This window comes from Hydra vulgaris, chromosome 09 (assembly GCF_038396675.1).
Source record: "Hydra vulgaris chromosome 09, alternate assembly HydraT2T_AEP".
NCBI classification, from domain to species: Eukaryota; Metazoa; Cnidaria; class Hydrozoa; order Anthoathecata; family Hydridae; genus Hydra; species Hydra vulgaris.
In genome coordinates, this window is record NC_088928.1 from 24,972,318 (window position 1) to 24,984,909 (window position 12,592).

Consider the following 12,592-nt stretch of genomic DNA (forward strand, 5'->3'; position numbering starts at 1 on the left):
TGTCCTGATAATAAAGTTTTTTACGGTATCCAATTAGTATATATCCATGTTTTTATGTTTAGTATATATATGTTCTTAGTTTGATATCTCTAAAATATATTATATTTTTAGAATGTCAAATTAAGCAATTTTAGAGTTGTTTCGTAAAGGAATGCGTGAATGTAATATTGTTCGTTTGCTTAATGTGCCTAAGCAAAATATCTCCATGGCCGTTAACCGTTTCAAGAAGCTCGGTCATGATGGTCGCCGTCCAGGAAGTGGTAGAAGACGCACCATCAACACGTCCGCCAACCGCTAGATCATCAGGAAGCGAGTCAAGCGAAATTCGAGGGTCTCCATGCGAAAAATCGCCCGTGAAACCGGAATGAAACGTGAATCGGTGCGACAAATGGCAAAAAGGGAGCTTAAACTCATGCCTTACAAGCTCAAAAAAGTTCAATTGCTCACCGATAAAAACAAACGTGTGCGACTGAAGAGATGTCGCCAACTCAAGCGTCGGGCCGCTGCTCAGCGATGGCCTAACCACCAAAACAACAGGAGCTGATCCGCTGAGGCTCCCGGCACGTCGGCTATTGTCGAACACCGCCAAAATCTACAGTCCGTCATGGTCTGGAGCGGAATCTGCGTTAGCGGTAAGACCCCCCTCGTTTTCGTGGATCATGGAGTCAAAATCAACCAAGAAGTCTACCGACGCAACATTCTCGAGACTTTGGTACTTCTGTGGGCCCAACAGCATTTCGGCGATGTGAATTAGACGTTCCAACAGGACTCTGCCCATGCTCACAAGGCGAAAACGACTCAATACTCGTGTCGGACCCATTTTCCGGACTTCATCACTTCTTCGGAATGGCCGCCTTACTCGCCGGATCTTAACCTGATGGATTACAGCGTGTGGTCAATTTTGGAGGCCATGGCCTGTGCTACACTCCAATTAAGTTTGGAATTGCTGAGGCAATCGCTGCGCCGGGAATGGGATCGAATGTCGCCAGAAGACCTGCGGCCCATTGCTGAAAATTTCAAGACGCGTTTGGGCTTATGCATTGCCGCGGGAGGAGGCCACTTCGAAACCGGCTGTGTATATTATTGCGGAAGGTCCATGTTGTTGTTATTCATCGTGGTTTTACTTAATTTTTATTGGTTTAATAAAAAATGATTAAAAATGTTTGTCTCCGTTCTTTCTGGTCACCCTGTATATATATATATATATATATATATATATATATATATATATATATATATATATATATATATATATATATATATATATATATATATATATATATATATATATATATATATATATATAAATTAGTAAAAAACACTTATCTAACTTTTTTCTTTAACTTTAAGTTTCACCATTAGCAAGTTTCATATGACGCGGTTTAACTAAGCGAATATTGCCTGTAGGGACAAAATTCTAGCCTAAATCAGATAATGTTTCTAGATTAAGCGATACTCAGTTTTTTTTATCGATTAAACTTCTAAAAATAGCGTAGTACTTGATGCAATCGAGTTAAAAACACATATAAAAATCAAAACAAATTTTTTTTTAATATGCTATTAAAATAAGTTAGCGATATGTAACTATTATTTATTTTAATAAAAAGATATTAAACATTATTAGATATAAAATTATATTAAATTATCACTTAAAAGAAATGGTTAACTGGTTTTGTGGCGCAGCATTATGTTTTAACAACTTTAGAACCAAAACTACTAACGGAGAACGTATAAATTTTTACAGGCTTCCCAAAAATGTTTCTATTTAAAAAGAATATATCCGAGTTTTAAATACAAAGGGAATGAATTTCAGAAATGGGCATATTTGTTGTGAACATTTTTCATCTGGAATAAGAGAGTTATGCACTATAATAGTTACATATCGCTAAATAATAGTTACATATCGCTAACTTATTTTAAGAGAGTTATGCACTGATATTCCAGACATATTTTTTGGCTTGGTGGTGCAGCACCAAGCCAAATTGCTATAATGGAACAAAAATACGCAAATGCTCTGGCCAAAATAACTAAATCAAGAAAAACAACTGAAGCTGATAAAAAACATTTGAAAGGGTTAAAACGTAAGCTTAGTATGGTGATATCCTTGTCTAAACCTTGTCCTATTCGTAAAAAACCAACAAACCGACCTTCTTATGTTACAAAATCTCCTTTATCATTGCTTAAACCAACAAAACAACAGTTATTTTCTAAATTAAAAAAAGAAGCAGATGCTAACAAAATTCTTCTAGAAAAAATAAACAATGCAAACAATTATATAAAACAGCTTAAAAAAGAAAAAAAAAAAAAAAAAAGTAAAGAACGATATGTTACATAAAAAATATTTAATTTTATCTGTAAGAAATCAAATTTCAAAAAAAGAACTAGACAAATTTGAAAAAGGAATGTTTAAATATTCCAAACTTAAAGACAAACCAAAGCAGTTTAAATATTTATGTGATTTAACTGTCCTGCAATTTCAACTCCTTTATAATTGTGTAGCACCATACTGCCATTTAATTGAATATCCGGATTGCAAAGGTACAGGAACCAGATTCCTTGAAAAGAAAACCGAATTGTTTTCAGTTTTAACATTGTGCAGACATGCACTTCATCTTGGTGTTATTGGATTTATGGCTGGCGTTTCTAAAAGCACCATGTATCGTGTTTTCACTGGATGGGTTGTATTTCTAGACACAATATTTTCAGAGATAAATTTAAAAGTCGAAAGCACTTATATTTCCCTGATGATGCCTTCTGTTTTTAAAAAAACTGGCCATGGTGAAACCGATATTTTTGTGGATGCTACAGATTTTAAGTTTCAACAACCAACCAATTATGACCTTAACACTTTAATGTTTTCAAGTTATAAAAACTGTACAACAAGGAAAGCTTTAATTGGAATCTCTCCACATGGGTCAGGATTGCTTTTTGGAAACATATACCCTGGTTCGATCACAGATAATGAATTAACAGAACAATCTCATATTTTAGAACTAGTTGAGAAAGAACACGAAGTTATGGCAGATAGAGGGTTTTCAATTCAAGATTTATGCGCTTCAAAAGGAATATATCTGAATCGACCATCTTAAAAATCAAGCCATCAGTTCCCACAAGCTGATGTAGCTGGTAATTTTGATAAAGCTTCTACCCGTATTCATGTAGAGAGATTCATAGGATGCGTACGTGATTGGTCAATTCTTAATGCGGTGTGGCCGGTACAAAGAATGGACTTACTTTCTTTAACATGGAAAATGTTATGTCATGTTGTAAACCTTACAATGCGCCCCATCGGGCCAAAGGCAGAATCTTGTAACTAATAATATTTTGTGAATATATATAACCATATAAAAACATATTTTATTGTTTTATCATAATTTTAAACATTTATATCAATTTTAATAGAAAAGTTGATGTTTTTACAAGTTCTTTAATATATGATCTAAGTAGTTTTAGTTCTTTAAAATCAGGAATTTTCCCCACAACATTATTTCCAAGAGTAGTGAGCAAAGAATGTTCATGATGTTGCCAATTTTTTATTGGATTTGAATGCAAAATGCTATCTTATAATTCCTTGATAACTGACATCAGTAAATTATTTAGTTAAATAATAAAGAAATTTGAGTTTGACGTTTCAGGATGATGAGATTGTAAAATGCAGTATTTAGATTTTGTAAATAGTAGTGCAAGCTGAGCTTGCACGTAATACTGAGGTTGGTTTTTTAAATGGGTCAATGGACTGTCACTGTTTTTTGCTCGTGTTTTAATTTCCAAAATAATTTGATGACACAAGGCTATCTGGACTTGCCCCATAGTTTAAATCATCTGGGTGATAGAAAAATCCACACATTTCAGGAGAACATTTTGACAGCAAAGTGCTGAAGTGCAATAAATTCATATTTATGAACACGCTCAAAATTTTTTATGTTTTGGGTGTTATAAATACCATTTTCATTTAATCCTTCCTTAATTATCTTCCAATAATTTGTAAATTTTTCCTTTCCATATATTCCTAGCAATGCTGGTAATCGACTCCTGTTATTTTCCCTTTTCTTGTGTCCATCCACTCCTGGGTATTTTGTTTGACATTAATATGATTGGTGTATTGTCTTTGTGATGGTATCAGATTTGTGAAATCAATGCGAATAACAGGATCCTCATTTAAAAGTTGTTTATTAATTTTTTCTAAAACAATAACTTGTTCAGGCGAAACTATGATTACCTCGATGTTTACTTTATTTTGATTTAGTATTTGCAATATTGTTGGTATTTCATTATAATTATCTTGACATTTTTGTGGGTTTACTGCTTGTTTATTTAAAGTACGACTTTTTGCGTTTATAGAACTTAACTTATTGAATTGGGATTTAAAACTTTCAGGGTCATATCTAAATCTTAAGTGCCCCATTAGTAAAGATTCATATCCAAGATCTATTGAACAAAGAGTATCATAAACGTGTCTTTCAAAATTGGGTTCCTTTTTCAGCCCTTCCTTAATTATTTGCTTCATTTTTAAACATCTCTTTTAAAAGATGAACTTTCTGGATCTGCTGGAGTTATTTTTAAGTTTTCAACTGTGCTTTTGTTTCTTGCTGATTTTACTTTAATATGAGATAATGGGACCATTGGAATAGAACCTTTTTTTGATCTTTTATGCCATTTCTGTATCACTTGTGTGCACGTTAATTCTAAAATTGTTGGCTTTGTATCCCTTATAATGCTTTAAGTAAAGAAGGATAGCTAAAACATGACAACAAAGCCCACTAAGACCAACGGGGCATTCACAATAACCTTTACGAGGTGTCTCTCCTACAAAAAGTAAATAAGCAGGGCGTGCATCATGGCTATAAGATTTTCTTATGAAAGCTCTTACATATACTATATTGTTATCTGAATGTATTTTAACTGATATAATTTTTAACATTTGGTATGCTTTTTGCTGTTGTACAAATGTACCCTCTCTTTTATTGAGTATGTATTCTTTAAAAAGTTCAGAGCTTACACAAGGGTAGAGGTTTTCACTTCCAGTCCAATTTCGAGACATGTGTGGTATCTCGTCTACATGTGTGGTATCTCGTTTACATGTGTGGTATCTCGTCTACATGTGTGGTATCTCGTTTACATGTGTGGTATCTCGTCTACATGTAATCTCGTCTACATGTAAGCTTGTTTTGAATAAGTAGTTTTTTTTGCTTTTAGATAAAGTTTCTTAACTAGTTTTAGATATGGTAAGAACTTCAAAATTCCGCCTTGCAACTCTATAACAGAGCCTGTGACACCCAGTCCGTGGTTAACAAGCCATTCAACACAAATCTTTCTTGATGCAGTTGAAATGTTAACTACATTAATATTTAATTCCATTTATAACAGTAATAGTAAATTAGCTTATATTTATATTAGCTATATTTTGCTTTACTTTAAACTGCTATAAATGTAAACAAACGCAATAAAATTTTTTGTCCCTCAGCTCAATTATAAGTACCCAGACCTACCCGTATGAAACTTGCTAATTGCTGGATCATCAGGAAGAGTTACCAAATCTCAAAAAAAATACAATTTATAGAAAAAAATATTTTACAGGAAGTTATAAATTATTATAACTAAAAACAAAAATTTTTTAAATTACTATATTTTTTTTGGTTAACGGGAAGTTACAGAAAGTAATTATTAAATAAATTTCTTTGAAATGGGAATAATTTAATTTGGTCATTTGTTTTTATAATTTTTTAAGAGGTATTTATTTTCGTGCCTTTATTTAGAAATTATTTCAGATTTTTATTTAATAAATTTTCCTGATTTAAATGAGTAATTATTTCAAATTTTTCTTGTAAACATAGCATACATTTTTTGGAAATGTTGTTATAGGCAAAAAATATAGTAATTAAAAAATATATATTTTTTTATTTTTAGTTATAATAATTTATAACTTCCTGTAAAATATTTTTTTCTATAAATTGAGTTTTTTTTGAGATTTAGTAACTCTTCCTGATGATCCAGCAATGGTAAAACTTAAAGTTGAAGAAAAATGTTAGATAAGTGCTTTTTACTAATTTATTATTGTTTATTATTATTTACCTGTTTATTAAGAATATTGAGCACTCTATTTGTAAAATACACTAACATATTTTACATATCCATATTACGGATCCAGCATTTTTCTTCCAGATATGGAGCAAACTCCAAACATTTCTATGTTTATACTTATATCAAATAATAATGCTTTGCGATGATTGGAGGCTGGGAACAAAAAGGCCCTAAAATTCCATTACCCCTGCCCCAAACGTGAGTGCAATGAGTTGATAAAATGATTTTTTTGTTATTCTCAACTAAAATTATATTCATCAATAAATTTCAAGTTTCATAGTATTATCTCTCAGCGTTCAAAAAATATGACCATAGAAAGTTTAAATCCCCCTCAATTTAAGGGGGTTACAAATTTTATATGGTCATAACTTTTGAACGCTGAGAGATTGTACAATAATACTCTAAGATTACTTTTGTTTAATACTTAAAAATTATTAGTTGTATTTACTACTATAAAAATAATACTTTACGTCTGATTTGTTTTTGTTCTTGCATCTTTTAATAAGGTTGAACTCATATTTGCACTAACAGTGCCAATTTGGCATTTTTCTGTAGTGGTTCGTTGACTGTAGTTGATGATTCATTGTATACCATCACTGGTAAAATAACTGCTTTTGCATAAACAAGCAAGTTGGTATGAATTTCATTTTTTAAAAACAAAACAAGCATTACACTGGGATGGAGTCGATAGGTTAGTTTAGTTGATTGAGATATCGGTATATGCTTGTCAATTTTTAAGTAGCAATCTCATTTGAGTTGTTTAATTTTAACAAGATCATCAACAAGGCTGCGGAAATGATTTAATTTTATGCTAAGTAAAAGATACAACGACCAGTGTGTTGTTTTCTATACTTATTACATGGTTTAAAGACTCAAACAACTTAAGAAATAAGATAAAAGAGATCAGTTTTGTTGACATCAAATGTTAAGTAATGGTGACCACTTTTGATGAGTTGATTTTTCGCAGGTTCCAAAAGCTGACATAATGATTAAAACAAAAGAGTCGTTTTTTCTTTAAAGTTTCTAAGACCAAGCAACCGCTTTAACCTTGCTATTGCCGTAGCTAGTTTTTCTCTTACGAAAATGTATTTGTGACTTTATTTTTTGTGGTTAGCACAATCTTTGTCTCTCATTAGAATCTTAATTTGAAGAGTTATCGCTTCTCATTTTAACGGATTGTAAAGGGTAACATCTATAACACTTTATTTCTGACTGATTATAGAAGAAAATTTTCGTTTATAATATGGAAACTTAAGACTGAAAATCAACAGAAAGAGCTCAGAGAGCAAATATAAATAATGCATTTAAAATAATTCGGAATACCAATCAAAAAGGGTTAAAATACATGGTATCTAACAAAAAAAGAAGTTTTTAAACTTGAAAAAAAATCTGCGATTAAGTTACTCTAAAGTCATTTGTATCTTTTTTTTATTTTTTATAATTTTATATTCAACAAGGTGCTTGGCGACAAAATTTTTCTGTCTTCTTAGTGTTCTGGCCATATTTTTTTCTTGTATATGCAGTATTGGACAAAACATTTGCAACCAACATCGAACAATGCTAAAAAGTGTTCCTAATTTTACATGTCTTAAAAATGAAACGAACTATACTACAAAAGCAAACAGTTCAGGAGTTTGGAGCAAAGCATGCCATGACATGAGCAATCAGCTGACAGGTGACAGCAGACAGGCATAATTTCGTTGACAAGTGCCATTTTGCAGCGGACAAAACAAGTGCAACTTTTTTGGTTTGTTTCATTTTCTTAAGTCTGGTCCAATACAACAAGTGTTTCATTACATCAATACAGTCCACATCCAACCAAGACGTTGTGTTCCACAGAGCATTATTGTATCATCACAAGGTAAATGTAACACGGTAAGCCTTGAGAAGCGTGATTACTTATTTTTATTATTTTTATGACTTCAAGTGCAAAAATGGCTCTTGACAGTCTTGGATTGGAACTAAGAAAGAAAATTATTGTCAATTCCGTAAGTGGAATGTCACAAAAAATATTTGTGATAAATATCGCGTGAAAAAATGGACCGTATCAAGACTATGTTCCAAATATCGTTCAACGGGGAAGTTGGCGGCAGATAACAAAGGTGGAAGACCGCGTTCCACCACTTCTAGAGAGGATTCTATGATCTTCAGATCCGTCAAGAAGGATCCCTGGATATTATCAGTCGAGATACAAAAGCAATTAGAGCTGCCTGTATCGGACCGAACAATCAGACGACGTGCTGTTGAAGCCGGATTGTTTTCTCGACGCCCTGCAAAGAAACCGCTGATTTCACTAAAAAACCAGAAGAAAAGACTCCTGTTTGCTACATGTCATATTGACTGGAATGTGCAGAAATGGCGAACTGTCCTGTTCAGTGATGAATCGAAGTTCAACATCATTGGGAGCGATGGCATTTGCCGTTTACGTCGACCGGCCGGAAAACGCCTCGATTTACGTTACTGCCATAAGACCGTGAAGCAGGGTGGAGGCAATAAAAAAGGTCTCGGGGTGTTTTTCTGCTAACAGTCTAGGTCCAATACATCGAAACGATGGAATAATGGACCGTTTCGTGTATAAAAATATCCTGAAAGATGTTATGTTACCTCATGCTGAATGGAATATGCCAATAAAATGGGTTTTTCAGCAAGATAACGATCCGAAACACACTGCAAAAGTAGTCAAGCAGTGGTTTCAAGACAACCACCTATTGGTAATGGATTGGCCGCCTCAATCTCCGGATCTCAACCCTATCGAGAACCTGTGGGAGATCGTCAACCGCAGAATTAATCGTAAAGGTGTTCGTAATAAGGATCAACTGTTTGAACAAATCCAAAAAGCCTGGGCAGCGATTCCACAAAGTTTCATTGATCACCTGATCAAATCTATGCCTCGAAGATAAAATACTGTGATCGACAACAAAGGATTCGCCACAAAATATTGATAGCGAAATACAGCTTGGTCAACATTTTGTCGAGTTGCACTTGTTTTGTCCAGAAGGAAATCAACTTTTTTTATTACTTTTGATTAATTTATTAATTTTCGTGTACAAATAATGAACTTTGTGATGAATAAAACTTGAAGAACTTTGTCTCTAAACAGTTACATAGTTATTTCTCTAAATTGAAAAAATGCAGCACTTTTATATAAAGAAACTAAATTAGCATTATTTGGTTGCACTCGTTTTGTCCGATACTGTATATGCGATTGTATTTTTTAAAAAAAGATCTAATTTGAAATTGACCGTTAAAAAATGCACACTCCGATAATTCGCAAGAAGAAGATAATAATTTGCTATTACCTGAGTTGATCATTAAGCGCTAAAATCTAATCACAGTCTGCTATCTATCGTCTGGCATCATTTGATAACCCTCCTGATTTAATATGGAAAACTTATCTTGCTTTAATCTTTTGGCAAAAGGCTTACGCTTGGTCCGTGTTTACTATATCTTAGATTCTCAATTCATGAAAATTTCGAATTCAAGAAACTTTCGAAGTGAAAACTCGGCTGTTAAGACATAAAGTATTACCTCCTTTTTTTTAACCAAAACCTTTGGTTGTCGTTTTTTATTGTCTTTGAAGGATCAAAAAGTTATCCTAAATTTTTAATTTTTGATTTTCAACATTTTAAATCAAATCTTATTAATGGTAAAAACTCGCATAAAAAACTAAAAAAAAGATCACCCTAATAAGTGCTGGCAACTCAGTGAAAATCACGCGTTGCATGGGTGCAAACAGTTGAAAATATAGCTGGAGAGAGAATGCAGTAAAATACGTCATTTTAAGGAACAGTCTTAGAACGAGCATAATTTTCAATTAAATATCGCATAATTATCATACAGGGTTATTAATAATTATATATCAGTTTCTTAATAATTATATACCAGTTTATTAATAGTTATATATCAGTTTATTAATAATCATGTAGCGATTTATTAATAATTATATAGCGTTTGTATATAATTTTTTTTTTTTTAAATAAATAATATATTCATCCATTATTACCTCGTTGTTCCATCAAAAAATCATTATCATTTAAAATATAACTTTGGTTATTTTAGTACCATGGAAAATAATTTTAATGAAAGTGAACCAGTCAGAAATATAAAAAGGAAAAAAGAGTATTAATTTCACCTAATTTATTTAAACAAATAAAAATAAGAATGGACAGAGGGGAAAGTATAGCTCAAATTGCCAATGTTACTGATTTGGGAGTATCAATCGTTAGAAAATTGCAGGCTATAATATCAACTAAGAATAATCATATTGATTGTTTTAACCTACTACAGAAAACAAGGCCCCAAGCAAAGCTCCAATTCTCGTGCTATGATGTTGTTATCTGAATGTATTCAAGACGACAATTTACTTATGCAGGGTGAAACGGCCAGAAAGCTTCAAGAAAATGGAATACCATATTCCAACCATCTATATCTTGTTACCTTATAAAGCTTGAAATTACAAGAAAAAGATTAAGAAAGGTCTCTGATGTCACCTGTTCACCAAGAATAATTAATAAGAAAAAAAATTATTTTATTCGATATAGAAGTATTCTTCTTGAGAATATAGATATAGATATAGAAGTATTCTTCTTGAGAGAAGACTTCTCTCAAATATTATTCTTGGATAAAACCGGGTTCGATTTACTTTCAAGTAAACACTCCTGCATTTACAACTGTTCCTGCAAACAAAAGTCGCAATATCGGTCTACTTCCATTAATATCAGTTAGAGCCATTTTAAAACATTCAATTATTGAAGGGGTTTTCAACACTGAAATTTTCTTTGAATTTCTCAAGCCATGCAAGGTAAGATTGTTTGAAAATAAAATTCTCATCATGGACAACGTAAGATTTCATAAATCAGGACTGATAATTTAATTTTTCTGTGATAAGAATATTAGATACGGATATCTGCCCCCATATTCTCCCCAGTTAAATCCTATAGAAGAAGTATTTTCATGTTTAAAGAACAGATATTACAAATTACGTCCATATCCAGAAACTAAAGAAGATATTATTCAACACATTAATACGGTAATAGCAGATATGAATGAGAATGTTGATTTTATGGCGTTTTATCAACATATCGAGGATTATCTTGATCTTGCTTTTATAGGACACAAATTTGAATAAAAACTTAACATTTAACAACAATTTTTATATTTATTTTACTGGATGTGTTTTTTATTTTAACTAAAAAAGGTATTTTATAAATTTTATACAATACACGGGTTTATAGTCTCAGTTCCGTTCAGTAAATTATCACAAAATCGTTTAGTAAGATAAATATTTCGAACTTAAGTTAATGATAAATTTGACTAGGAAAGATATTAGCGTTAAAAAAAATTTATGTCAAAGATTTTATATTAAAGTAATATCAATATGTCATTTCTGCTTCTCAAATTTTTTTCAAATCTTCTCATATTCTAGAAATGTTTTCTATTTTAAACAATTTTGAGATTTACGGAACGGAACTGAGACGATAAATCCGTGTATTGTAAGCAACTCGCTATATAATTATTAATAAACTGATACATAATTATTGATAAACTGATATATAATTATTAATAACTCTGTAATTTAAAGTTATCCAATCACATTCAACTTTAAAAAAAAAACTATTTAGTTTTTGTTTTAAAATGTCAGATGCAAATAAATGGCAGATGCAAATAAAAGGTGAAGGTTTAGAAAAGTTTGTAAAGTGTTTAAAAATAGTTTAATGACATTTTTTTAAAACAACTAATAGTAAATTTTTAGATTAGAACTAATTAATAAATGTCATAATAAGAATAGGTAATATTTTTTCCGGATTTACAAAAAGGCATTCATTTAAATATAGCAGTTTTTTCTTTTCAGTTCCGTTCAGTAAATTATCACAAAATCGTTTAGTAAGATAAATATTTTGAACTTAAGTTAATGATAAATATGGCTAGGAAAGATATTAGCGTTAAAAAAATTTATGTCAAAGATGGCAATTCTGCAATTACAAACGATTATTGCACGTTTGAAGATGGCATCAATTCAGAAGAATCCAGTGAAAGGCAAAGAACTACCATTTCAAAAACCGACAATATGGTACGCCGTTTAATTGTGAAGGACATACAGATTTCAGACTTAAAAATTCCTATTCAACTGTATGAATGTTAGAATGCAACTATGCAAATGTTAGAATGCCGGGAAAAAGTCATCAAGAAATAACTCCAAGAAAATAAAAATAATGTTCTTAACTCATGGCCATGCAATTCATTCGATTTAAACCCTATCGAAAACAGTTGAGTTAAAATTGAAAGCGGTGTGATCAAATAACCAAATATTATCTCTTGTTGTCCAATTGCAGCAAAGAATAGAGACTATTTTAAAAGTTGTACGAGCGCATGCAAAGTACTAAAACATATTTTATACTGTGACTTTATTATTTTGTGAACTTTTGTTTTTTGAGCTAAAACATTTTCTAGTAATAAATGCGTACACCATTCAATGCAAAAAGAATTTTTGAATATAAATGTTGGGGGATCT

At 31.6% G+C, this 12,592-nt stretch overlaps 1 protein-coding gene across 1 annotated transcript; it reads left to right on the forward strand.

Moving 5' to 3' along the window:
* The first annotated feature begins 2,402 nt into the window (after window positions 1–2,402).
* Window positions 2,403–3,089, forward strand: LOC136085368 (uncharacterized). The gene has a single exon (XM_065806669.1). It carries the CDS (start codon window positions 2,403–2,405, stop codon window positions 3,087–3,089), a length of 687 nt encoding a protein of 228 aa, XP_065662741.1.
* Window positions 3,090–12,592: the final 9,503 nt, after the last annotated feature.

Coding starts and splice junctions, on each gene's coding strand:
- LOC136085368 (XM_065806669.1), top strand. CDS start 2,403: ATGTTTAAATATTCCAAACTTAAAGACAAACCAAAGCAGTTTAAATAT.